Here is a 23522-nt window from a genome sequence, read left to right as displayed (position 1 = left end):
GCATTATAATTTTTATTGTATAATGCAAGTGTATAAGATAAATTATTTGTAAAAGACAATATTATTTTTAACCATGATAATATTTTTAGGATGCATCTTCTAATTATGTTCAAAAATATAATGTAAAATATCATTAATTTGTTAGTCTAATTCAGGTTTTATTAGACCAATTCACCCACCCATAGTTTTCAACTTAAAAAAAAAAAATTGCATAACAAAAATCTTATATTATATATATTTTTTATATTAAGAATTGATAAAATCTTATATGCATAATAAAAATTGCATAATATGTATTGCTAAATATTTGACACAAGCACTGGATTTCACATTCTTAATTTTATTAGCTATCATATAAATTTAATTTATGATTATAAATTAGTTGAATACATAATAAATCATTTATCATAGAGTCATACAAATTCTAAAATACACCACAAATTTTCTCAACCTTCAAACATTGAAGTCTATGACATAATTGGGTTTTTGAGTTCCAAAAACCTTATGCACATAATAAGAGGGTAATCCCCACTAAAAAAAAAAACAAGATTAGATACTTAAAATAAAAAGACAAAAATTATTACAAGAAATATAAAAGGTTAAAAAAGAATTATTATAAGATATAACAACGGTAGTACAATATTTCAATGTAAAGAAAGTTCAGGTCTCATCCAAAATAGTGGAGATGCCCACAATTGAGTACGATGAAAAATGGGCTTAAAGAGATGAGTTTTTATGTTAAAAACTCCCATATCATGGCAACCATATGTATTTTCAAAGTAACCTTCCTTATAATCATCCAAAAAGTAGATATGATTGCTTTTAAATCCATCAAATTTTTTAGTAGATATCGAAATAGCTTGGCTATGCCCTAATAATAGGGCCTTCTCCTTTATGTTTTTTACTAGCTTCCACTTCTTTTGATCGAAGTCAAAATTATACACCTTAAATGTTGTCGTTTCATACCGATATGAGAACTTCCTTTTATCAGAGTCCAAATCAAATACCTTAAAACCTGTTGTTTCATACCGCAACTTTAAAGGATCTTCTTGATCCTTCAAATCCATATATCTCAACACATATAGAAGGCAGTCGGATGACTCTACTAAATATCTATACTGATAGTATCCCATCTTAGGGAGTAGTGCGAATGGTATAACCCTTGGATCATCGCCAATATCACATTGTACAACTTTGGACCTTCCTATTGCATAAAAAATGTCCTTATAATATAAGAGGTCCTTATATTGAATATCTTCACTTTTTAAAGTAATCCACCGCTTATCACCCGGTTTGCAAAATGCCAACTTGTTATAATTACTATGAATAGCCATAATGACACAATTGGCATTTGAAGGAGAAGGAGCAGAAGACAGAACGACCTTGTTCAAGAAAAATTCAATTGGTGTCTCATCAAGGTCAGGGGGAGAATCTTCAAAAGTTATTGCCGGAGGTAGATCGATTTGCACACCTGAAATCGGATTTAAACAACATATTTCATAAGGGAAAGTGTGATTGATTGTGATTAACCACCCATTCCATGAGTTGCAACACCATTTATCGCGCATAGCTGGAATTTGAATTTTATAAGCCTTCTTCTTAAAGAAATCATAGAGCTTGTGGGCTTCATCAGCCTTATTAGGAGGCAGTAACAACATCGGACTCAAAGGTCTCAAAGGCTTGAAGACTTGTTGCCTTGCCTCCAAAGCAACCAAACCCCAAAACCTACAGACAGTTCCAAACCGAATTATGTCTCCCGCATGTTGTAGCTCATCGAAAATTAGCTCTATTAATTCTTTGGGTAACTTACTCCAATCAGTATAACTCATTCTGTGGAAAGAGAAAGAAACGAGTATAAAAAATAAATAAAGAGCAAGAAGTATGTTTGTTACGTATCAATACGTTCTTGGGACTACTCCATTGTGTGGATTTTATTTAAAATAACAACTAAAAACCAAATACAAAACCTGTCAGGGCTGGATTTCTGCTGCAGTGGCGACGGTGCTACTGATGAACAGAGATTGCAGCGGCGGGGCTGATGACGAAGAAGGATTACTCTGAAAGCAGAAGAAAAATCAAGACTCCAAAAAGCTTCTTTTTTTTCCTCCACCCTTTGTTTCTTTCTCTCGTTTTCCCTTTTTATTGTATTTCTTTCCTTCCCATCCTAGTTTCCCGATTTTCTAAATTTTATTATTTCTCCATTCAATTTCCATAAAAATAGAGAATAATTCAGTCCCAAAATCCCAAAATTTCTTTTTTAAAAGGAATGGATTTGATCAAAAGTTTTAGAAATTTCTTTTCCTAATAGATAGAATTTCCTTTCAGGGTAAATTCTGTATCTTTATCTTTTTATTTTTTTTATTTTATAATTCTAAAGAGATATTAGTAAAAATTATTTGTGTCAAAGTTAAATGGGATTAAAATACTATTAAAAAAAATAAAATTGTAGACCTTCCATGATAAAATAATACTTGAAATAAGAATATTTTAAAAAAAATTAAAATTTTATTTTTTATATAAGAATATCTTTCCATTTGTTTAATTTCTATAAAAAAAATTATTTTGTCAAAAATGGTAATGATAAGTTAATTCTTTAAAATTATTGATTTTTAGAGTAGAAAATTAAAGGGAAAGGTAACAATGAATTATAATTAATTTTTTTATGTTATTATAAATTCATAATTTAAGCATGAGATAAAATATTTAATTTTAATCATATAAAAACAGGTAAATTAATATAAATCAAAATTCGAGAACATCCTGCTTTTTGGATGGGCAATAAATTCAAAGAAATCGGGTGCTAACTGCTAACAGTGGATAGAGGATCCTAACAAACGAGTCCTTACTCGCTACGCGTTTTAATGAAATTCTCGGCAAACTGGACTCCCTCCTAATTCAAAGCAAAACCAAAATCAAAAACAGGAAAAACAAATAAAGTAATTCCTCTTTCTAGCGCATAGAAGTAGAACAGGGGTAAAGGGTTCTACGCTCAATCTTCATTCCTCCAACCACAGCATCTCATTTGAAAAGGTAATTCAATTCATTATGAACCGTAAACATTCACACACACCCTTTCTTTCCCCTTGGAATTGACGGGTCTTGCGGGAATTGGAAAGGGTTGAGTCCATAAGCGAGCTGTACTTTCGTGTATGATGGGTGTGATGGGATTTTGAGATATGGGTTCCTCTCCCTATTACTATTTATTGATACTTCTTTCTTCTTGTTCAATATTTCTTTTTGGTTTGTTCAGTGTGTTGACTCCTGTTATTTCATTTTTGTGGGAGGTTCTATATATGATTTCAATATAATTCCATATTTTGCTGCTGCTGTTTTTTTTTTTTTTTTGATAATTTGATATTTAGGGTTATTCCTCTAAGACTTCCCTTGGATTCGGTGTTTTGACTACAACTAGATGCTTTCATCCTGCGGAAATTCGTTTGTGCTGATGGTTAGGGTTCTGTTTTTCCTGTCATTGACAAGCCTGCCAGTGTCCTTTGTAAACAAAAAAGCCATATGCATATTGTTTGAAAGATTTTCCTTTTTCTTGCTCTTTTTTTCTTTTTAAATCTTTTTCAGAACTGTGAACATTTGCCATACACCTTTTCTGACACATCATTCATTTGCAAATTGTCTGTATTTGATTAAAGTAAAGCCGATACAGTATTACACTTTTCCTTCCGGAAGAAGGATGTGGAGATGAATCAGTGATTTTCCTGAAAATGGATTGACCAGTTCAGCAAGTAGAACTAACACCATGAATTTCTTGACAGGATCCTCAAAGCATTCCTGGCAACCAATCATGGCTGACGATACAACCTCCTTAAGTTATTGGTTGAACTGGAGGTTCTTCCTCTGTGCAATTTGGGTCTTATCAATGATGATTGTAGCATCAATATTAGTATGGAGATATGAAGGTTTCAACAAAACAAAAGCCAGGAGAAGAGAAAATCAGAAAGAAACAGCAGGGTCTCTGTACGAGGATGAAACTTGGAGAACATGTCTGAAAGAAATCCATCCTGGTTGGCTTCTTGGTTATCGAATGATTGCTTTTATTACTCTATTCACATTGCTCACTGCCAACATTGTAATTGATGGAGGTGGTATATTTTACTTTTATACTCAGTAAGTTATCTATCTTTATTGGTTCATCTCTATACTCATAAGGTGGAAATGATGTGCTCATCGAACAAATCCCGGTTTGGAGAAATTTCTTATGAAGTAAATGGTGTTTTTCTTTTCTGTTTTCTTCTTCTGAGCAGGTGGACGTTTGCATTGGTCACCATCTATTTTGCGGTATAATCTTTTAACTGTTACAGCCTTCTGGGCTGAATCTATCTATGTATTGTAGTGTAAAATTGATAGAGATATTGGAATTTGTCCTTTGTTTTATTCTATGGACTCAAGCAACTTGATTTTTTTTTCCTATTTAAATTTTCTTGTTCATAGATGTTAAATAGGAATTAATTGTTATTCTGTTGCCCAGAGGTGTGTTGAGTCCCAAAATAAGAGTTGATTTATTTCTCAATTTTCTTATTTTGGATGGATTTTTTGTTGTATACTGGTTCCTTAATTTTCAAGTTTTCAGTGTACCTCAATTATTTTTGTATATGTTGCTTATGCTCTCATCCTCAATTTGTAGCTCGGAACTTCTTGCTCCATTTGTGGATATCGCCAATATCGCAATAAAGCTGGTATTGATAGGGTTGATTATGAGGGTTTGGATGCAGAGCAAGGTTCCTACATAGCTCCCACACTCAGGGAAAATGCTAATACATCCAACATGTCCAAGAACTTTGGTACCTATGAGCAATCTCATGTTCGGAAAACTGCCAGAATGTGGATTTACGCATTTCAGATTATCTTTCAGGTAAACTTTCTCCCAATAATAAGATGCCAGTTTTATGGGAAAACAACAAATGAAAATTTCTTTGCTCCCTGGCTTCTTTTTCATTTCCCAATATTTGCTTATGAATTACTGTATTCTGTATGCTTGATCTCATACATTTGGAAACCCAAGTTAGTAATTGGTTCATTTTTCTCTTCTTTATAGTACAACAGATGTTGATGGAGATCAGTGAGGCCAGAGAGCTGGACCCTTCTCATTAACTGAACCAAGTTGTGTTTTATGTTGTTTATAAATCTCTATTTTTGTATATTACATGAAAGGCAAAAAGCAAAAAAAAAATGCGGATGCACAAAATTTTAATTTGCTCAAATAATGAACTTTATAACATTTTCATGAAAAAAATAAGTTCCATGAACACTCATTCTTCATATTTAATATTGCAATTTGAATTCCAGATAAATCTAACTTAGCAAAGAATTACATTTTGGCAAACTATAGAAGGATAAAACCATATAAATTTCTATGCCTCCTAATGCAAAACCATGTAGTTCGTTAAGCACAATCATATAACTAGGTTTTATTGTAGGCTATAACAGGGTTGATATGTTGGTGTATGTTTGCATTTCAAAATTTGACTTACAACTAATGTCTCAATCTTGCTAGCTTTTATATGAGTTTACAAAAACCAAGCACTCATAGTTACTGGTAGACCAGAAAATTTTTACGAACTTCCATTTGAAGATATTGAAGTGCTTGGAGCCTTGGACCAAGGGGCATTGCAACACCAAACCTATGAAATATGGATAAACTTGATAGAGTGCGGATAAACATCAGTGCCTGTGATTGATTATATTAACCTTATGACTGCTAAACCTTTTCTTGCAGTCATACTCTCATCTCTTATATTGCTCATACACATCCTGATTTTTTATTGCTGAATTGATAGTTTTGATTGTATTTTCGCTAAAGATTCTCCATTTCCTTTTGGTGTTGAAATGAAATTAGACATTAAGAGTATAATTTTGTTACTGGGTGGTTGGTTTCAATACTTAAGAAGCAAAATGTTGAAAATTTTCTTTGTCATTGGCTTTTTTTTTCTTTGGTGAACAGATGTGTGCAGGTGCTGTGATGCTCACTGATCTTGTCTTTTGGCTTATTCTAGTTCCATTTCTTACTGGCAAAAGTTTCAAGCTGAACTTTGTAAGCATAAATTCTTTAATCCCATTGGCTTGTTTGGTTTCTTTGTTCCAGTTTCTTATTATTGAGTCATAATTCTGAGCTTCATTGGCCGAGAAAAATTAAATAAGCACAATAAAACTTGGAAATATTAAACCTCTTCTTCTTTCACCTTTTCTAACAAAGGTTTTGTTGAGAAAACCTTTGTAAGCATAAATTCTTTAATCCCATTGGCTTGTTTGGTTTCTTTGTTCCAGTTTCTTATTATTGAGTCATAATTCTGAGCTTCATCGGCCGAGAAAAATTAAATAAGCACAATAAAACTTGGAAATATTAAACCTCTATCACAAATACAACAAAACCTTTGTTAGAAAAGGTGAAAGAAGAAGAGGTGAGGTGATGTTCTCTATATTTGATTAATCTTCTGAAAAATAGAGATGCGGCAAAATATATACGCTGCACTCTCATGAGTCATGATAACCTTATTACTAAAAGTACAATAATCCCCTCATTTATAAACTTCATTACTCCTCAAGATGGAGTATAAAAATTTTCAATTCCTACATAATCCTTCATAAAAAGTAATCCCATTAACCACATAATCTTTCATCAGTACATCTTGAATGAAATGACAATGTTTAGTGCATTCACAAAACATAGGGTTACTTGCAATATTTGTTACCTTTTGAGATGTGGAATGCTCAAGGATGATGCTCTTTGTGGCTCAAGTAGGAAACTTATCTGAACCTACTGACTCGTTATGCCGAAAGCACATGTATCTGAATAGAAGGAGTTATTACCACTGACACTCAATGGGACAGACACAATTAATAGAAAACAACCCATCAGGGCAGCATCTTCTCGAAACCTGCATATGAAAAAGAAGTAAATAGATAAATTCCACAAAATCTCTTTTTTCCCTCTCTGCCATTCCATTTTGTATGGTGTAAGAGTAATATGTCTGATGAATAATCTCATTAGTCTCACAAAACTTAACAATAAAATGTAAAAACTACAAAGCATTACTGAACAAAATAATTGAATAGACACCAAACTGAATCTATTTCCTTGAAGAAAAACTGAAAAACTGAGGGAATTTCTAATTTGTCTCGTAGCAAATACAACTAAGTGATTTTGGAATAATTATCAACAAAACTTAAAAGATGCTTAAACTATAAAATATTTGGACAAAATATGGACCCCAAGATTTAAATGAACAAGTTAAAAAGTTCTAGAACTGTTTTATTGACTCTACCAAGAAAAAACAGCATGTGATATTGCCTCTAACTCAAAAGCTTCACATCTAACTTTTACCATATAGAAGGAACTTTTAATTTGTCTCTTGGTAAATACAATCAACTGATTTGGAATAATCATCAACAAAACGGAAGTGATCCTTAAATTTTAAAACATTCAGACATGACATGGACCCCAAAGTTTTGAACGGACAAGATGAAAAGGACTAGACTTTTCTTGACTCTACCAAGAAAAATAGGTATGTGATATTTGCCTAACTAAAAAGCTTGACACTCTGACTTTGAGTATGATAAAATTGGTATACCCTTAGGACCTTAGGCTGAAGAATGTGCCAAGAGGATGATTCAATCAGCAAGGCCATTGCATGATTGGAACAGAAATATGTAAAGGAAATGAAGTTATAAGTGGGACTACAAATTTATAAACTTCATTAACTTCATGCTTTCATCCAACTGTCTTCTTCAACAAGAGATCCTAAATACTAGGAAAGGAAGAAGGTAAGAGGTTACAAAACAATTAAGAAACTTGGTTAAGTTGCTTATAGATAAAAGGGTCACAAGAAAATTAGGAACATATATCACAGAGGATACTGAGAAGTTTGGCAAAGAAGATGCACTTCCTTCTCCCATTACTGGGATTTAGACTTATTGACAAGGATAATATAGTGTATAAATAAATTAACAAAGGTAGAAAAAATGGAAGACTTACTAGAAACATGAGACATGGCGTAATCTACAATCCTTGATGTAAGAATGTGAGGTAGAGAAAAAGAAAGTACTGGTAGTGCCTGAGTGAGCCAAAGTAGCAACTTGTGGAAATGAATGGCTGATTCATTGGTTGAACTATCTGGTTGAGAAGACAAATTAACTCTTCTAGTTTAAGTAGAGGATAGAAGCACTATCATTACTAGAAGAGGAAACTATAGACACTTCCACTTTGTAATATATTCCTAGATAAGTTTTTCAAACTTATTGTAGCATTTTTTTAACACATGATTGATCTTGCCAGTGTACATAATATCTATCTTCTCGATCTCTTCAATGTCCTTCCTTTGACTTTTAGCTTTTGCATCAACCAATAAATCCATCTCTCTTATGACCAACCAAAGTAGCTGGAGCCGCAACCTCTTTACTACCATGAGGAGAGAGCTCCACAAAAGAACCCAAACTAACATACTGAAGGCAATGGTATACACTTCTAGGATGGGTAACTGTTCGCCAAAGAGGATTTTGTTCTGTAGACAGCTGAGAAACTTAGCTAATTTGAATTTCTCATGTTGCTAATAGATTAAATATCATTAGTGAGAAAATGACACACATTGTGTTCCGTCCCCATATCTTGCAATTGTCTTGGTATTCACTAAAAGAAATCCCACCCTGTGTACAAAAGTCAAAAAAAAAGAAAAAAAAGAAACAAGAAAAAGAAACAAACATTATAAAGTTTACAAATACTCAAAATATTTTTATCTTGAGAGTACCTTTCCTATAATGCTTCACAAATCTGTTTGGCAATGCCACAAAACATGACAATAGTTGTAATAAGAGGTTCTATGCTATTCCACAGCCAGTTTAGGATTATTATTGTTCCTATACCATTCTTCATTGTCCTTTAAATCATGAGGAGAATTGTTAAGACAAAAAATTTACCTTGCCCCTTGCCCTATGAAATACTTTCACAGCTTTGTCCCTAGATCCATTCAATTTTTTGGTAGTAATTTGGATAACAATATTGTCTTAAGTCGATTAGGACAAATACCAAATTGGAGAACTCACTTGAATAACAAAAGAAGTGAAGGGCAGTCACTAGCAGACACACAGTTAAAATGAAACACACCAACAGGCAGTATTTATTCAATCAGCAATCACTATAACAAAGGCAAACATGAAGTCACCTAGTACATGAAAACAAGAAATCTAAAGGCCAACCATCTGAACAATGGTGAACAAAACTTTTGATCCTTGGGACAAATTGTGGCTAAAAATAGTTATGGTGGTGGTGGCTGGGATGGTGTCTATCCAATTTGGACAAAAGTGAACATAATGTTTGATCCCTGGAACAGGTTGCAGCAGCTAAAAGTAGGATTTTAGCCTATGTTGCATGGGTTCAGGTATTGGTTTCAGATGTGGGTATGTGTCTAGGTGTTTGATCCTTCACAACTCATATTTAAGGATACAGGGACTCGGCTAATAATGATCCAAAAAACAAGCAAGGGTATTGTGATAGGTATAATAAAAGAAAAATCAATTAAAAATAAAATGGAAGTGTAGATATCCTTTTTAAAAGCTCCTATCTTTTCTTTCTAATGCTTTTGTTTTCATCTTTATCCCTAAATATTCTTACAAAAATTCATTTTTCAACTAACTCTTCTTTTTCTCTAATGTAATTGTTACTAAGAAAGTTGAAAGAATAAAAAATATCAATGAAAAAATCAAACGACTGTTCTTGAAGTAAAATAGGAGTGTTTGACAAGAATCCCATACACCCATATCATGTCATGTCGACACAAGTATATTGGGTGAAGTTGAAGGATGTGGGTATCATAGGTTTTAACCTTTTAAGTTCGCAAGCAGTGGCTAGGATGGTTTGAGTGGAGTTGTAGAGAGTGGTGGGCATTTAGGAGCTAGGGTTCCAAAACCTGGTTCTGCTACCATGCTAGGAAGTAAAGATGAGGAGGGGAGGAGGTGTTCTCTTTATGTTATTAATCTTTGAATAATTTAAAATAAAAAAGGACTTATTTAATTTCTTTTAGAAAATGAATATTTTAAAGCTTCTATCAAAGATTTATTGAATTCTCAAGCTGTAGATTATTTGAAACTTCTATACAAGTCTTGTTTTCTACCTACAAATTTGTGTCTTGATTGAATTGGCCTTTTTAAGTAACTGGAAACAACATAATAAATGGGTAAAATGGAGAAAATTTCTTCAGAGTCATCTCCGCAAGTCACATTTCTTCAGGATTATACTGTTCTGTTCTACATATCCTAGCCAATATCGGACTGACATATTAACTCTTTTTCTTGTACGTGGTGCATTGTTCACTATCATTTTCAAAGGCCACAGTTACTTTTTTTAAGTATTTGCAGATGTCTTGTGTTTTGTGGCTATAAGCAAGTCAGGCACACAAAATATGCACAATGTTGAGATCTAGTGGGGTTATGAATATCTTACAATCATCTTTCTTCTTTTGTTTATAACCCAAGTTCTATTGCTAAAAAGAATCTTGTTGTCATTTAAAAATGTGTTTGCTCCTTTTATTGCAGCTCATGGTTTGTATGCATTCAGTAAATGCTGTTTTCCTTATTGGTGATATGATTTTGAATTGCATGGTAAGCTTCTACTTCCTCAATAGTTTTACTACCTTTTTGTTTGTCCAATTTCCTTCACACTGAATTAGAATTATCTTCTCCTTTCAGAGGTTCCCTTTGTTTCGGATTGCATATTTTGTTTTATGGACATCTGTTTTCGTTATTTTCCAATGGATTATCCATGCTTGTAAACCAATGTGGTAAGTTGGCAATTTTTTTTCATTTTTGCATACATAATACACCTAGTTATTCATTTTCTTAATAATATTTACACCCTTTCTTACAGGTGGCCATATCCATTTCTTGACTTGTCATCCCCATATGCTCCTGCATGGTACGTAACTTGTTATTACTATCAACTCCCTAGTAACGTTGGTAATGTATGTACAGTTTCCTACATAAACAACCTGGAAATTATTAACAAACCATTTGTACCTGTTATTGGCCTGTATCTACAACCTATACCTTCAGAATTTGAGATCTCTCAAAAGAATACAATTTTTCCAATATCTTCTTGGTGGATAAAAATTGAATCAACCTACTGGCAGTACTTTAGGGATTTTGGTATTCTCAAACAAGTCTATAATGATCTTCAGTCTGGCTATAAGATTAGTCTCCTGCACCTTTTTAGACTTTTCAGATAGTGGCAAACTCTATTCAAAAGTGGGTGTTGCCATTTTCTAATCATCAGTGAAGATAAAATAACCATAGCAAGATATATTTCAGTCTCTTGTGAATGAACTGACCCATTTCTTGCCATTCATGAACTTTACAGGTACTTTGGAGTTGGGTTGATGCATATCCTATGCTATGGCATCTGTGCTTTAATATTTAGGATGAAACACTTCTTGCTTTCAAGGTCATTTCCAGAGTCTTATCAGGGCATGAGGTGAGGTCACCCAGAACTTGAGTCATTTTTAGGTAGGTTGCTGAAAAGCGGCCTTTCCTTCAAGAGAGAGCTACTATTAAGGAATATAGATTTGTGGGTCTCTTGATCAAATGCATATAACCATTGTTTATGAGGATGTAAATCCACAACTTTTTAGTTATGAGCAGTGTGTGTATATTGTCAGAAATTTCTACAATAATCGAAGTTATTGCCAGAGATTTCAAATGAAAACTCAGCAACCTAATCATGTTTCATATGCAAAATACGTTCTTATAGCCTTTTAGGATTCTTGTGATCATCTTTTTGTTATGTTTTTCTCTTCTTTCCTGGCAGTCGCTCATTTTTGTGTCTTATTTAAGTAATTGCAATGGTGCAATACCATGCTATATTTGCCTCTACACAAATGAAGCAATCAATACAATTTCCATTCTCATTTGGGATTTAGCTTATAGGTGGAGTCTAAGGATGGTGTTTGAATCTATTTCTTACAAGCCAAAAACCAATTTTTTTTTTTTTTTTTTTTTTTTTTTTTTTAAGTACTTCTATACTTATTTGACTAATTTTGTTAAAAAGCTTGACTTCAAAAAAGAATTTAATACAAAAGTTAGGAAAATATTAGGACCTATTTGACATTTGTTTTCAAAAATAATTTTTTATTTTTTAAAACAAAAAATAGGAAAATTGACAAAATAAAAACATGTTTAACAATCAAAACTGTTACCTATTTTCTATTCTTAAAAACATAAAATATGGTATTTTTAGATAATTTTTTTTTTTCAATTTTTTCACTTATTTTTTGAAAACTATTTTAAAAATAATTATACAAATATGTAAAATGATTAAAAATAAAATATTATGTATAAAAATTATTTTAAAAAAATTTAAAACATTTTAAATTCTTAAAGAGATTTTTATTTAACAAAACATCATTAAACTATTTTCAATAACTGTTTTAAAAAATAATTACCAAATAGGATATTTCTTATTTTGAATTATACCAAAAGTTTTCTCATATTTAACAATATCAATATGGATATTCCAAACAAGGTCTAAATTAGGATAGTTTAAAAATGAAGTGGGTCCATTTAAAATTTTAAAATTTTAAATTTGTCTCATTTCTATGATGAGATGAATTTAGAAATGGAGGGTGGGGTGGACAAACAATTTATGGACTAATTCTTCTACCACACATGCCTGCCAAAAACTTGTACATATATTATTTGTTATACGACAGGTAAAGATCCTAAAGTACATCCCTCTAGATATAAGATTGATTAGTTTTTTGGTTTCGAAATTCTTTTGCTCTCATTTCCTTGATCTTTTGCTAATTTGCTTGATAACTGTCGAGATCATAGGTTGAGGGGATATAAAACGGTTTCCAATGTGTTTTTTTTTTTTTTTTTCCTTCATTTCTTTTTCAAACCTGGAAAAGGAAAAATAGAAACTCCTTCATTTAAAATCAAATTTATCTTTACAAATTTGGAAGTACTAAAAAATTTATACACCATGTTTCTGGAAATATGTTCTATTGAAAAATGGCTACTATTGGGACGTCATTTGTTTATTTGGCCCTGGTGCCTAGGCTAAAGAGCCTGCGCGGCGTGCCCAGAGTGGCCTCCCCAGGATTCGAACTCGGGACCTTAACCCAGACGGTTGCCATCCTGTTACCATCTGAGCTAAGGTCCAGGAGGGCAACTGTCTGGGTTAAGGTCCCGAGTTCGAATCCTGGGGACGTCACCCTCCAAGGGCCAAATAAACAAATGGCCCCATAAGACTCTACGTTGTCCGGCCCATTCCGGCTATGACGCCCTTGACTGGCACAGTTCGGTGGTACGGCTAGGCACCAGAGCAAAAAAGGCCAACGTTTATGTTGGGACATCATTTGGTTATTTGGCCCTGGTGCCTAGGCTGAAGAGCCTACGCGGTGCGCCCAGAATGGCCTCCCCAGGATTCGAACTCGGGACCTTAATCCAGGCAGTTGTCATCCTGGTATTCGAACTCGGGACCTTAACCCAAGCTGGTACCATCTAGCTCAGATGGTACCAGGATGACAACTGCCTGGGTTAAGGTCCCGAGTTCGAATCCTGGGGAGGCCACTCTGGGCGCACCACGCAGGCTCTTCAGCCTAGGCACCAGGGCCAAATAACCAAATGACGTCCCAACAGCTACTATCAAGTCTCTCAAACACACTTATGTTTCATCTCCTATGTTCTTATAAGCTGATGAGATATATTAATTTTCCTAAGTTTTATTTTTGTCATAAATTAAATCATATTGTATTTAACTCTCGATGAGAAAATTTTGAAAATTTTAAAAAATAAAATAAAATAAAACCATTATGGATTTTATTTCTTTTGAATTTTTTTTATTTTTATTTGTGACCCTAATAAAAATCGATGTGGCACTAAAAAAAATAAAAAATTCAGTGTTAGTTTTGAGTATATTGAATTATTTTGTAAATAAAATTTTAAATTTTAAAGTGTTTATTCTTTATCTTAAAATTTAATCCTTGTATTCATTAATTTGAAAACCAGTTCTTAGAAAAGAGTACAAAAAGTGCAAAAATTTTAAAAAAAAAATTTCAAAGAGCAATTATAAAATTCAAAAGTTAGAGAAAATAATTTTAAAATCCCTATTCTATTTAGTATAAATAGTATTTATTTCTATGCTCAATTTTTATTATTTATATATGATAAAAATAACATCATTAAAAAATTTGGTATGGCATTTTTCTAAATTATAGATTTAAAAAATTATTAAAAAAAAAGAAAAAAAAGACATCTCCACACTCGATGCCTACACAGGATCCTAATAAGAAAGGGAAGTGAAAGGTAGGAGTTGAGTTTTGTTAAATGCACATTCCACTCATTCTATCCGCACGTCACCATTTTTTTTTTTCGTTTTTATAAGAAATAAACCTTAAATGTGAAATGGCTGAAACACCCTTTTTCTTCCCCTTGCTTCACCCCACCACCAATTCAAACACACTAACGTTGTATCTAAAATATTAGAAGAGGGAATAAAAATGGAAAATTCATTCATATGTTCAAATTGTTTTTTAAAATGAGAAATTCCTTGTTTTAAAAATCAAATCCTACTCTTATTAAGATTTTAATTCATCATAATTCCCCTCTACTTCGATTTGTTTCGATTCTCATTCCTACCTCTATTCTAACAGAGCAAACCCACCCTTACCATAACGGAGCCATTGTTTTGGGCATTCCTTCAGCAAGAAATGCTAAAGGAACACTGAAAACCTTATCATGCTGCGATAAGAAAGTTCCTGGATATCAAATTTACCACGATAAAATGGTAATTCAAGTTCCAGTATTTCAATATCGTGAAACTCCACACAGAATTTTGACATTTGCATTTGGGCCTTATCAATATTTAAGGTTAATAAAACACACTGCTCATATCCACTGAAGGATATCTCCACTTCTCTTTGTGGCCCTTTAGCGTTTGGCAAGTTGAATTTGTTTCTGCACCATCCTTGAGGATGCGTTCAATGACGAAAATAAAATCAGCCCTCTGAGAAGAAACATTACAAATTCCCGAAATTGTACAGAAGATCCGTTGGAAACATCAATAACTGAGAGATTGGACAGAAAATCCAACTACGGCTTTACATATTCCCTAATAAACTCTTCCAGCTGAGATATCTCCCCAGTCAAACCAGATGCATCTGCAACTGTGACTTTGTTATGGCATTGCGAAAATGCAAAGGCTTCTCCAGGTACCCCAAGAGTAAATTCATTCACAACATCAGCTGCTGATATTGCACTTCTTGATGCGCGGAACTTCTCACTGTAAAACAAAGGATAAAACATACAAATTCAAGAATATCTAAATGGCAGAGAATGAGTACTAATACTAAACATGACTAATCACTATCACACAGATTATGATGATCAAGGGGCACCCATGGCGTTACCCATTCCATCAAATTATTTGCAGGGATAATCAATGAGATGACAGTTATTCAAAAGGCCAAAACCCAGAAATTGGGTAAGTTGAAGCCATACATTTCCTTTTCCAGTTGTTTCCTGATGAATTCCTTGGTATGAGCAGTTACTTTGTCAGTTTTGTTGCAGAGGATGAGAACTGGAATTTTCTTCTTGACAACACTCGACTTAGTCAAAATATCATACAGGTACCTTTTGCATATAAAACACCAAAGATTAGAATCCATTATGGCAGTAGCATATTTATGTATCTATGTGTGAAAACCATATACTGTGGCTAGTAAATACTCTGAAGCTGCTCGGCAATTAGGTAAGAATTCCAAAGCATCCACCACAAAAACTATCCCAGCTGCCTGAGGCAAGAACTCATCCAGTTTGGGTCGAAGACGAGAATGCCCAGGAACATCAACAACATGAACAGGCTTTATTTTGCCCTTCTGTCAAGGATAGAAAGAGCGCTCACTTCAATCAAGTTTGTATTTAACAATCCATATATAAACAACATTAAGATAGAAGAGAGGAAAATGTTGCAAGTACTGAGACCTTCACATTTTTAGTATCAGAGATTTGCAGACACGAGGAGGTCAGTATATACCCATTTTATAGGGAAACCAAACAATAATTGTTAAAAAGATAGAAATGAAAGTAGATTATAACGCACAGATGGATGTGTTGTCTCCCTGGCCATTTGAGCATACCAAGATAAAACATATTACCTTTGCTATTTCCGAATGTAGCACAAAAGTCCCCTCATTTGGATCCATTGATGTGACAGTACCCAGATGGGACGAACCATCTTGAAGCTGGCATAGTCATAAAAAAATGTCCAAAATATGTTATAATAGTCAGCTTACTGTCCACAGGGCATACATAAAATCTTTTTGCAGTGTGAATTTTCAAAGGAAGATTTTTCTTCATGAAGACAATGACTACTCATACCATTAACATATGGACAAATATTTGAAAATTTTAAAGAAGAGATTGGAAATGGGAAAAGGTAGCAGCCAATTGATGTGGCCTTAACTTGATAGATATATTAAATATCTCCCAAAAGGCTCAACATTTTCTAACAATTTAATTGAATATACAAAGTAATATGCAAAACTAGATATAAAATGAGCAAATAAGACAACATATTCTCAAACTATCATTTAGACAACATATCCCAGATTATGAGTTTCCTGCAGCGTCAAGATGTCATATTCAAATAGTTATCCTATGAGAACAATACTCATCTGCAGAAATTAAGTGTTGTATGGGTAAAGTGGTAACTTTATGACACTCTAAGTTCTCAACCGATGCAATGAATATGATCCAAGGCAATTTCAGGAGTACTGACCAGATAGCGTGTTTTGTGAGCTCAACTTGCCATCAGCCCACTCAAACAAATGGTTTATATCTTTCCAAAAAACTTCTTCCCTAATTGACTTATATTACCAAAACAGACTTGGGAATTAATATATAAATGAAGTAAATGTCATATATAAAATTCTTCATAGCAAATGCATTTTCTGACACATTTCAGTCACATAACCAATCAGGGTAACACTTACTTGGTAGAAAAGAGTAGTTTTGCCACTTCCACTAAGCCCAGTAAGTACAATGGTATTGGATTTTGTGCGCTTGAACAGGCGAACTGCAAAGTAAAATATGAAGTAAACATATATGCAGTTTCTCCTTAAGAGGAACTATTCATCCCAAGACCTTGCATCAGATAACAACTACCAACTACTTACAAACTCAAGCACCAGGCTTGGGACAGATATTTGAACATGTCCCAGCCTGGAAATGTTTTTTCTTTTCCTTGATAACTGAGAAACCTTTCATGGCTGAGCCCTTTAGACTCTCCACCAGCCTGGAAATGCTTATGGACTCTCTAGTACTATCATAAGGGAAAACGAGGTCCAAAAGGTTGATGCAATAATAATCAAATAATTTCACAGCACATATTGTTAATGTAACCATAAACATGTGCAAATAATGGATACAATCAAACATCTTTCTCAAGTATGGAGGTGCAATCCAATGTCAATCTCCATTCATATGGTAATTAATAAGCATAATACGCATTTACAGTTTGAAAACAGCTAATGGATAAACATGACACAAGCCACGAGTTACTAGTTAAATAAACCACACAGAACTTTCTTCATTCCTTCGGAAAAATCTGAAATAACCAAATGCATGTGTTGACAAGTTCTAGAATGACATGGAAGTTCACCTCTAGTGTGACAGTTGTTTCTCTTCAAAATGATTGATAAGCAAATGACCTTAATATAACATGAAGACAGTTCGTTTATGCGCATAAATGTGATATAATTAAAACAGTAACACAGAATTCACCCACAAACGAGCTGCTCAAAAACCTAAAATTGAAATTATTGCTATATGAAACAATTGTTCAGAAAACCCCAAGCTACATTTAGAATTAAAAACTGTAGAATAATACGAATGCAAGGGAATGCGGAATTACTTGATAACAGAAAAAAGGTTGTGACGAACACAACAGCAATAGCCGCATATAATTGAGTTTCGGGCATCTGATGAAACCATTCTGCCCCTTGACGGGACCATTGTTGTAGCTGAATCCTCCATTGCTCCAACTCATCCATTTGGAGAACTCCACGTAAATAAAAAATGCCCCAACCAGATTTCCCCAGAACTCAGAACCTATCAGATGCAAAATTTATTTAATTATCGGCTTTACAACCACCCAATGTTTGTTCCCAAAGAAAATTGGGGAAAACATGAAGGAAAACTCAATTGCGTGAGTTTAGGGTGCGTTGGGGTTTACGAAATTCGAAAATTGCACTCTAACTGGACTAAACAGTTGTACTAGGGCCAAGATGGTCGAGAATTTTGTTTCCTAGGGTTCGGACAAACAAAAAAATCGACGATTCAAAATTTGGAATTCATTTCTTTCCGGTTTTCTAAGAAAACAGGAAGAGCACTGACGAACACTGACGGAGCCAAGAAGGACTGGAGCTTTACCTGAAAGGAGAGCCACGGACGATCACCGGAGCAACTACAGCGAGGAAAGAGGGCCCTACCCCAAGTTTCCGTAGGAGGCCAAATGTAAACCCTAAAAACTTAAGGGGCCTATAGAGTTACTGTTTTCAGACAAAATAAAAATAAAACAATAATAATAATAAAAAATAATAAAAGCTTATCAAATACTTTTTCATCTCAAATGAAAATAATAATATTAATAATAAAATAAGGAAATAAATATATTTAATTCAAATCTCAAGAATGAAATTAATTCTAATTAAATAAGGAATTTTTTACTAATTACAATAATTTTAAAAATAAAATAAAATACGGTATTTGAAAAAATAATTCCTAAAATATGGTACTGCATTCCATGAAAACTAACATACTGCATTTTATGAGACTAAAACTTATTTTATTTGAAATTATGTTCTAAAAAGACAATTATCAAAACAAATATAATTTGGAAAACATCTTTTAAAAGAGACATTTTGGAAAAATATATCAAATGTGGACAATGTTAGTGAGGTTTTCTAGCTTAAGATATAATTTGGATAAAAAGATAAATATAAAGATGTTTTTATTTTCTAAAAAAAATAAAAAAATGTTTTTTTTGGAAATTCTTAGTTTTAGTGGCAGTTTGGTAAAACAATTTAATAATTTAAAGTAATTTAATAATTTAATTTAAATCATTAGGTAAATTAAATATGTTTTGTAAAATAATTTGGTGATATGATTTAAAATAAAAAACAATTTTAAGTAATAAATAAAAACAGCGAACTTATTTTTATATCCATATCTTCATTTTTTCTTTTTACCTTTATTTATCATAACTTCATTCACGATCTCTTTTACTATTTCATGACTTTTATTATTATTCAACCATTTTTACTTTAATTATAATTTATATATATATATATATATATATATATATATATATATATATATATATATATATATATATATATATATGTGTGTGAATTTAATGATTTAAAATAAATTTTATGATAATTTTATCATTTTAAGTATTAAGTAATAAATTTTAAGTCAATTTAAACATAATTTAACTTAAAATCAACTTAAATAATTAAGTAATAAATATTAAATTTTACTAAACACAATTAGATATTTTATAATACTTTTATATATAAATGGGAAAAAATGAAAGTAATTGATTTAAAATCACTTTAATAAATTTAAATTTAACTTTAATATTAATTTTCAATACCTTTCCTAAAATGTGTATTCATTGTGATATTAATTTTTAATATCTTTCCTAAAATACTCTATATGGTTGGAGAGGATTACTTTTACTCTATTTAAGATTTTGAGGATAAAATTGTCATTTTGATCGTAAATTTTTTAAGTTTCAAAAATTTAATCTTTTTCTCAATTAAATTATATTGTATTTAATTCAAGTTTTAAAAACGAAATGAAACCATTTTGGATTTTATTTCATTTGAGTTTTTAATTTTAATTTGAAAAAAATTATTAATTTTGATTATATTAAATTAATTTTTGAATAATTAAATAAACTTCAAAATGAAAATTTGTTTCTTTTGTTTAAGTTTTTACATTAATTTCATTAAGTAAAATTTTAAATTTAACATTATTTATCATTTATCTTAAAATTTAAGGAAAACCGAGTTTTAGCTCACTAATTTGAAAATATATATATATATATATAAAGAACATCAACTCATCTAAAAATACTTTTAAATATATGCATTTTTTTCATAAATTATATAATTATTACCTAAGATACTATTTTACTTGACAATATTAAATAAAATTATCAAAAAATTAATTTATCATTTTAATTTGATAAAAATATCTTACAAATAAATATATTATAAATTTTTATTATATAATATGAGATATAAATCATTTTAGAAAAATTATTTAGATCCCAAGTGATAAATAAAATCTTTCTAATTTCCTAATTAATAATAATTTTATATCATATATTATATAAATACACTCTCATCTTCTCTTTTTTTAAAAAAATAAAATTGATAAAGATTTTGTTAGTTAACATCAACAATAAAATAATAAATTTTAAAACTTAAAAATACAATTAAAATTAAAATACTTAGAAATTAAATACAATTAAAACAAAAAAAAAACTTATAAAAATTTAAAAAATAAAATATTGACTCTCATTATATTTCCAATTATTTCTCAAAACTATATTTTCTACTAATATGATTTAGTGAAGTGAAAATCAATATTTTACTTTTAAACTCTTTTTAGTTTTAATTGTAATTTTAATTTTTAAAATTTCTTATTTTATTGATTCCAAAATAGCTCTCATGATAATATATATATATATATTTTGTTAATAACCTAATAAGTAAAAAGGTATTTCAAAAAATAATTATATAACTTACAAAAAAAGTACATTATAAAATATTTTTAAATAAATTTTATATAAAATTGATTTATAAAAGTTGAGCTACTTTCTATATATATTTTATCAAATTAGTAAGTTAAAATCTACTTTTCCCTAAAATTGAACCCATTATTTTATTTGAAAAAACATTTCTAGATTAAAAAAATTTAAAAAAAATCTTATTTATAAAATTAATTAATATTAATTAATTTTCAATATTAAAAGGAACAATTTTTTCAATTCAATTAATATAAAATAATATTTATTTTTATACTCAAAGTTTATGTTTCTTAATTATGACTGGTAAAAAATAATATAAATTCAAAAAAAGTGACATGAGATCTTTTAAAACCACAAATCTGAAAATTAGTTATAGATCATCACATTTTAAGAAAAATAAAACATCTTCATTCATGTTGCAAAAGAATTTTAATGGTCAAAAAAGTTAGCAAATTAGTCCGGATATTTTCATCCCATGGCTGCTCTACATGGCCCAGACAATGGCAATATTGTAAAATTTTCTGGAATACCATATTTTGCTAATTACTTTTTTAAATTGCCATACGCAATCATAAAAATTTCGAGACTATCTTTCTTCGCCTCTGTTTGCATCATGCCAGTAAAATGGAAAATAAAAGAAAAAGTAAGAATTTCTTCTGTCTATCCAGCGAAAATTATATTACATGTAAAGTATATAATAAAATAAAATCATTCATAATTAAAAAAAAAAATTATTAATAGAAAGGGAGGTGTGCATTTTCATTAAAAGGTAGTGTATTATAGTTTTAGTTGGATTGTCTAAATTCATAAACCGACTATAAATTATTCATCACTCTATAAAGAATCTATAGTTTATGATTTTGATGTTTTATACAACTCTTAATACATTCAAATTATGCATAAGACCAATAATGTCAATTAATATAGGATAATAAAAGGAAGCCTAATTTTATTAATGAATATTAATATGGTACATTGTGTTATACTTTTTAGGGATCAATCTCAATAATTTATTGGTGCACTTAAGTCTAAATTATTTTTTATACATTTAAAGGTTTATTTTTTATCGTTGCTTAAGCTTAATATATATTACAAAAAATTTAGATGAATCTTTGTTCCAATTCAAAAACGTAAGTTAATTTTTATTTTTTTAACTTATTCTAAAAGGTTTTAGGAGTAGTGAACAAGTTGTTAAAAGTTTCAAACCTCATATCGAATCATTTTTAACACTTTAAAGTTTAAAGTGAAACTGGTTAAGGGAATTAGGAATCAGGGCTGCAACTTGGGCTAATTGGTTGAATTGATGATTAACCCAAACCCAATCTGAATTAAGTAATAATCAATTTGAATTCAATCTAACTCGAACTTTAACTCAAGGTATTCAACCCAAATCTAACTTAACCTCATTTTTTTAAACTCGAGTTAAATTCGGATTGTTCACATTAGACTCAAGTTAAACAAGTTAGACTTGGGTTAGAGTCAAGTTGGTCAAGTTAGACTCAACTTGGTCAGGTTGCATAATTGAAAGTCCATCTATAATATTTAAAATATACATATATATATATATATATATATATATATATATATATATATATATATATATATATATATATAACGTATTTAAATAATATATATGACAAAATTTCAAGATAGCGATAAAAGAATAAATATAAATTTATATATTTTCTTTAAAAATAAAAAATAAAAATATATGAGAAATATAATTTGATATTTTTTCTTAAAAATAGAAAAAAAAATTAAATTTATTATATAAGATAATATCCATTATAAATATTATAAAAACATGAAATTAGGTTTAAGTTAGGCTCAAGTTATCTAAACTTTAACATGAATTTAATTCAAATTAAGTCCAAGTTGAAAAAACCTAACCTAAATCCAACACAAGTATTGAAAATAATTGTCAATTCTCACTTAAACATCGGATTAGATTGGGTCAATTTACCTAAGTTTATCTCTATCAAGGATCGATTGAGCTAGTTTGACTCAATTGATTGAAGATAAATTTTTAACTTTTCTCTTGTCTAGTATATATATGGACAATTGAGACAAAGCCTTGATCAATCAAAGACTAGTCACATCAACTATTGATTTCAAAATCTAATGGTCACCCTTAACCATTAGTGAACCGAGCGAACCGTGCTTGATCGATCAAAATCTTTTTACGGCTTTTAAAGTTTCCAACCTAGAAACATATAAATTATAGAGTTTGAAAGCATTTATGGACAATAGTACAATTACGTTCAATTGGAAAAACATTTTTCTCTCATTCAAAGTTCTTTAGAGTAACTTACATACTATTTTGTGTACATTCAAATCCATCCTAACTTCCACTTGTATCGTGAGCTAAACTTGTTTTTAAGATTTGAAATTTATTTATTCATTGTGAGAGAAAAGTCTTCAAGTAGATTAAGTGTTTGAAGTAATTACGGAGGTTTATTTGAATTTTGGAATCCAAGTATAAAAAATTTGAAAATTTTGATTTGAAAAGTTTTAAAGATAGTGAAATCTTTATTTGGTTAAGAACTTGAGAAAAGTGGGTGTAACACTTTCAGACAACTCTAAAATATTTGCATTTTTTTTATCTCTTTAATTTGCTATTATTTTGCTTCTTATAATAAATGTTTATAATATTATACTAATGGTTAGACCATGCTTGAATTATTGGTCGATTGAGTAAAAT

The 23522-nt window shown here is 30.7% G+C and overlaps 2 protein-coding genes across 2 annotated transcripts; one reads left to right on the top strand and one right to left on the bottom strand.

The window, feature by feature from the left end:
* Positions 1-2829: 2829 nt before the first annotated feature.
* Positions 2830-11751, top strand: LOC117924975. The gene is made up of 9 exons (XM_034843740.1): positions 2830-3030; positions 3771-4122; positions 4260-4293; positions 4640-4867; positions 5957-6046; positions 10540-10605; positions 10693-10784; positions 10871-10918; positions 11360-11751. The coding sequence occupies exons 2-9, from the start codon at positions 3800-3802 to the stop codon at positions 11475-11477; spliced, it is 999 nt and encodes a 332-aa protein (XP_034699631.1). The 5' UTR covers positions 2830-3030; positions 3771-3799; the 3' UTR covers positions 11478-11751.
* Positions 11752-14814: 3063 nt separating this feature from the next.
* On the bottom strand, positions 14815-18533 carry LOC117913737 (signal recognition particle receptor subunit beta). Its single transcript, XM_034828803.1, has 7 exons — positions 18430-18533; positions 17912-18108; positions 16992-17074; positions 16155-16241; positions 15727-15875; positions 15499-15630; positions 14815-15280 (listed from the first exon to the last, which is right to left on the bottom strand). Exons 2-7 carry the CDS (start codon positions 18048-18050, stop codon positions 15091-15093), a joined length of 780 nt encoding a protein of 259 aa, XP_034684694.1. The 5' UTR covers positions 18051-18108; positions 18430-18533; the 3' UTR covers positions 14815-15090.
* Between the last annotated feature and the right edge of the window lie 4989 nt (positions 18534-23522).

This window comes from Vitis riparia, chromosome 1, assembly GCF_004353265.1.
Source record: "Vitis riparia cultivar Riparia Gloire de Montpellier isolate 1030 chromosome 1, EGFV_Vit.rip_1.0, whole genome shotgun sequence".
NCBI classification, from domain to species: Eukaryota; Viridiplantae; Streptophyta; class Magnoliopsida; order Vitales; family Vitaceae; genus Vitis; species Vitis riparia.
The sequence above is the reverse complement of the archived record's forward strand: the minus strand, read 5'-3'. Positions and strand labels throughout refer to the sequence as shown.

Coding starts and splice junctions, on each gene's coding strand:
- LOC117924975 (XM_034843740.1), top strand. CDS start 3,800: ATGGCTGACGATACAACCTCCTTAAGTTATTGGTTGAACTGGAGGTTC. Junction 6,047..10,539: donor AAAGTTTCAAGCTGAACTTT/GTAAGCATAAAT, acceptor CTTTTATTGCAG/CTCATGGTTTGTATGCATTC. Junction 10,785..10,870: donor CATGCTTGTAAACCAATGTG/GTAAGTTGGCAA, acceptor CCTTTCTTACAG/GTGGCCATATCCATTTCTTG.
- LOC117913737 (XM_034828803.1), bottom strand. CDS start 18,050: ATGGATGAGTTGGAGCAATGGAGGATTCAGCTACAACAATGGTCCCGT. Junction 15,876..16,154: donor TACATTCGGAAATAGCAAAG/GTAATATGTTTT, acceptor TATCCTTGACAG/AAGGGCAAAATAAAGCCTGT. Junction 15,631..15,726: donor AATTGCCGAGCAGCTTCAGA/GTATTTACTAGC, acceptor TATATGCAAAAG/GTACCTGTATGATATTTTGA.